At 44.5% G+C, this 5,086-nt stretch overlaps 1 protein-coding gene across 1 annotated transcript; it reads left to right on the top strand.

Annotated features, from left to right (window-relative positions):
- Positions 1-218: 218 nt before the first annotated feature.
- Positions 219-2,033, top strand: LOC103977946 (zinc finger protein WIP2-like). The gene is made up of 2 exons (XM_009393612.3): positions 219-1,007; positions 1,439-2,033. Exons 1-2 carry the CDS (start codon positions 408-410, stop codon positions 1,919-1,921), a joined length of 1,083 nt encoding a protein of 360 aa, XP_009391887.2. The 5' UTR covers positions 219-407; the 3' UTR covers positions 1,922-2,033.
- The last annotated feature ends 3,053 nt before the right edge of the window (positions 2,034-5,086 follow it).

Raw genomic sequence — 5,086 nt, 5'->3', positions numbered from 1 at the left:
TAAGACTTAGGCCGAGGTTGAGCTCCTCGGTGAGCAAAGCCGACCATGGGCGTGCCTACCGAAGCTAATGCCGGCAGTGAAAGCAACCTCTCCCCGTTCCAAAGTAATCCGTAGGGGACGAAGGGAAAGGCTTTCGACATGATATCATACAGTGTGTGATATATGGAGATAAAGCCACTGTTGTCTCTAATTATTTTGGGGTTCCTTTTTGTGGTGGACTTCCGTTTAGTGGTTCTATATAGGATGGTTGGATGGGTCACATACTGCCATGAACTGTAGAAAGGTCTTTTGTTCTTCCCATTTCCGAGATCACCACCACCTCCTTCCTCCTCCCCTCTTCTACTTGGCCGGCAGCTATAATAGAGTCCAACCGTAGAAGAACTGCCTCAGAATTCCAAGCTCCAACCATGGCAGAAGACCCGTACACCAGCTGCTTCAAGGGATACTTTGACCGCTGCACGTTCCCCTCAACTTTTCCTTCTTCCCTTCCTGCAACCACACACAGCTTCTACGCTAACTTCACCAACTACGCCACCCCTCACTTCCAACCATCACCGCCGTCTCCTCCGCTGCGAGAAGCCCTTCCCCTCCTCAGTCTGAGTCCTACAAGGCACCACCGCCAGCAGCAGCGGCAGGAGGAGGGGGAGGACTCCTCCTGCAGTGCCTTCGAGGAAGCGGAAGGGGACGCTACGGTCGGCTACGAGAAGAAGAACATGGAGGAGGAGAACGTGAGCGTAGCCCTTCATATAGGCCTCCCAAGCCCCAGCGAAGCTGATCTCATCTCCAGGATCTCTTCTACTTCGGTGGATGATGACAAAGAGAGTGAAGAAGATGGTGGTGGTGGTGGTGGTGGTGGTAGCGATGCTATTCCTTTGGGTCACCCTACTGTGGGGAAGCTCACAAGGGGTCAGTACTGGATTCCCACCCTTTCTCAGATCCTCATAGGCCCTACTCAGTTCTCCTGCCCTGTTTGCTGCAAGACCTTCAACAGATACAACAACATGCAAGTAAGCTTCTACTTAACCCATCCTCTCTCTCTCTCTCTCTCTCTCTCTCTCTCTCTCTCTCTCCATAGAGCTCGATCCATCTAGTCTGAGTCAGACGGTGTGCTGCTTGCTTGCTTCCACGGCTGGAAGCGAGGCTGCGATCGGGTGGTACGTCTTCTTGGTGTACATGTGATGGAACAACACGAAGAAGGGAATGCGCACATATGCTGTGCGAGTAGTAGTAGTAGTACTTTTGGAGTTTGCGTGTAATGTTCCTTGGCAGCTGTGAGGCGGCACTGTAAAGGCCCTCAGCTCCTCCTCAACCCTTCTCTAAATCTTCTGCAGCGCAACACAGTACTGGCTTCCCAGTCTTCGTGACACACTGCGCACTCGATCGCTCCACGCAGATGCGGATATAGGCTGTGGTCATTGAAATCTGTCTGCCTTTGCAGATGCATATGTGGGGCCATGGGTCGCAGTACAGGAAGGGACCGGAGTCGCTGAGGGGGACGCAGCCGACGGCGATGCTGCGGCTTCCGTGCTACTGCTGCGCGCCCGGGTGCAGGAACAACATCGACCACCCGAGGTCGAGGCCGCTCAAGGACTTCCGGACCCTGCAAACCCACTACAAGCGGAAGCACGGGATCAAGCCGTTCATGTGCCGGAAATGCGGCAAGGCTTTCGCGGTGCGCGGCGACTGGCGCACCCACGAGAAGAACTGCGGCAAGCTGTGGTACTGCACCTGCGGCTCCGACTTCAAGCACAAGCGATCGCTCAAGGACCATATCAGGGCGTTCGGCAGCGGGCACGCGGCCTACGGCATCGACTGCTTCGACGAGGACGACGAGCCCTCGTCTGAGATCGAGCAAGACTGCGATCACCATCAGCAGCAAGTGCAGGTGCAGCAGCATACCCAGTCGGGGTACATGGGCTAGGCAAGAAGATGTTCCATCTCCATTTTCCTGAGCTCGATCCATGTAATTCTCTTCCTTATTGATCAAGCCGTAGACTCTTAAAGAACAAGGTGTTGATGCAGATCTTTATGTCCTTTCTGATCCATTGAGGTTACCTGTTTCTGAGTATGAACATATATGCTAAGTTGATCGAACCCAATGATCTTTAGGAACAAAAAGACAGTAAATGGAAGGAAGAAAGCAAGCTTAATTTGAACTTTCTTGATTTAGATTCTAACCTTCTCACTTAAAAATTGTCTACGATTCCAAGCAGCTTGCTTTCAGCACAAAGAACAGCATTGTTTCAATTTTGTTTCAGTTTTGTTCCTGCTGTGGGGTTGACAAGGAATTGCTATGGGTGTTTGGTCTTCTTGATCTCTTCGTTGCACTCTCCACCTGGAATACTACCCCTTCAATGAGAAGTCCCATCGATACCCAGTCTCTTCCTATTACTTAGCATCTTGTGTTGTTCTACCGGTAGCTTCTCCCTTTTATTTGCTTTGCAGCCTCTCTCTACCCGGAGGAGGAAGAATTCTCAAGCTTTCTGCTGTTCTCGGTATGCTTTAGAAGCTGGCCGGGCTAAAGCAGAAGCCGTACTCGGGGGGTCCTTAACCTCCCAAATGCATCCTTCCTTTCGTTCCCTGGTTCTTCCGTGATCAGTCATGTCTCTGAAGCAGCAGAAGATAACAGCACCAAACCTGCAGCAAAATCTGAGTCCCATAAGTGTAATCCTCAGTTAACTGAATGACTTTTCCAACCCCTGCAACCACTCAGCTTTATCGGGTGGATACGATTTGGCCGATGGATGGAACATATACCATGAAATATTCAGCTCAAATGATTAGCTTGCTTTAAGGACGAGAGAGAGAGAGAGAGAGAGAGGGAGAAAAAGAGACTAATAAACGAGGTAAAAACTATAGAACATCGCATTTGATCTTTGAGACACGTAACCGTGAATGGAGTTGTGGAATGAGAGAGAGAAGAGGGAGGAGAGGGAAGAAAAGGATGTTCGACAGGTCATATCAACCACAAGTCCTTTATGACTTGGGGGATGGAGTGGCACTGTGGAGCGGTAATAGTCTCAAACCCCATAAAAATGACCTGACACAAACCTTCATACCTTCTTTTTGTCTTCTTCTGCTCGCACTTTTATCATTACACGTTCGTCCACACTGTTCGTAGCAGTTTTTCAAATAGAATGTCACTCGTACATTTAGTAACATGATGTGAAGTTGGGACGAAAGTGTTTTAACAGAAATCGTGATTCATTTGCAAGTATATTTCATTGTCTTAATAGCAAAGAAAAAACATTCTTTCGCATAATTTTTTTTTTCTTCAATAAGATAAATAAATGATGAAAAAGAGGTTCTAACCAAAAAATAATAATAATAATGATAAATTATTTATTATTTATTAATTAAACTAATTCACACTTTCAAAATAAGAACCAGAAACACCAACAGATCATAAACCGTTGGTACAGAAGATTACACAACATTCTAATGCATCATAAACTCGCAATCTATTTACTCATCGCTCGTTTGTGGTTAAAGATTTAGAGTTTAAAGAACGTAGAAAAGATTAAGATCGCTTTTGCACCAGTTGTTAGGGTCCCTCGATTGGTTCCAAGATCGAATGTGATAAATATATCTTGAATCACATAACTTCAAATGCTGGAATTACCAATGGGGTCAACATGTTAAGTTCTACATATTAGTCCGATTTATTATCAGCTTTTAATATAGTTTTAATCTGATTATGGTATATCATATCTACTTATTATATGATAAGAGTTCAAAATAGTATTTTTTTCATGTATTAAACATTAATTTGATAATACATATCAGATTTATTGATTAAAAATTTAAAATCTCATCCGATATATGTTTAAAGATACTAACTTTAGCTTGATTGATAAGTAAAAAGAGAGAGAGAGAGAGAGAAACACACACAACTAGTGAAAGAAATCCCCTAACTCTATAAAGATTGGAAGATCAAGCGGGCAAATGGCTTAGAACATGAGAGAGCCCATTGGAAGCCTAAAACAAACATGAACATGTCCCTTGATTTGATGGTGTTGTTCTTGTCGATTATTAACCAGACACTGGCGAGCGAGGTCAGAACCGACCCCATCGCCATGCTATTGCTTTGAACTTCGAGCTTCACATGCATTACCATATAATAGCACGAATCACCGTGTACCAAGTTATTCTCATCCTCACTTCCTAAGATACGAAGACTTAAAACACTAAAAATGCCCATTCTGATTCTTACCATGATTATATACATATATATATATATATATATATATATATATATATATATAGAGAGAGAGAGAGAGAGAGAGAGAGAACAGTTAATCTGCACTCTATATTACTCTAAAAAACAAAAGAATAAATCAATTTGTGAAACGACATATGGACCCTTACTTTCTTGGTTGGGATCAAAGAAAAAATATATATAAATGAATTATAATCGAAATCATATCTTATCTTTAATGCTTCAAGAGAGAGAGAGAGAGAGAGAGAGAGAGAGAGAGAAAGGCATACCCAGATGGGGACAGCAGAACTCATTGTCTCCAGATGTCAGGTCGAAATCCCGAGGTCCCCCCCCCCCCCCCCCCCCCCCCATTCAACAGTCCCAACCCTTGACATCTTCTGCATAATTTTGACATGTCAATGGCCTATTAAGAAGAGCAGACGACTTCACTATTGTTTTGACCTTGTGAACGCGACCATTCTCTCAGTCGACATCAGTGTTCATGCCATGTTCCTGTTCACATTCCGATACATGGGGGCCAGCTCTGTCCCCTTGGAATGGAATCACGAGGTGTGGAACGAGGGAGTCGGAGAGAGCCATGCATGCAGTTTCTCAACCATCGCTGTAGTGCTTGCTGGATTGTTCAAATTCCCAACCCCACTATCCCTGTCATATTATAATCCATGAATTACTACCATGAGATGCAGAACAGCACCAAAGAATTGAAGTCTCTGTCCTTCTGTGGTGGTAAACAAGATCAGATATACTCACAAGAAAAGGGAATAAGCAAAAAAAAAAAAAAAAAGAGAAACAAAAATATTTTGTTTCATTCAACCTAATTAGAAGGTCAGATCGAACATTTGATTAATCATAGACAGACTAAAGATA

Source organism: Musa acuminata, chromosome BXJ3-3, assembly GCF_036884655.1.
Source record: "Musa acuminata AAA Group cultivar baxijiao chromosome BXJ3-3, Cavendish_Baxijiao_AAA, whole genome shotgun sequence".
Lineage (NCBI taxonomy): Eukaryota > Viridiplantae > Streptophyta > Magnoliopsida > Zingiberales > Musaceae > Musa > Musa acuminata.
This window is presented reverse-complemented; position numbering and strand designations above follow the sequence as displayed.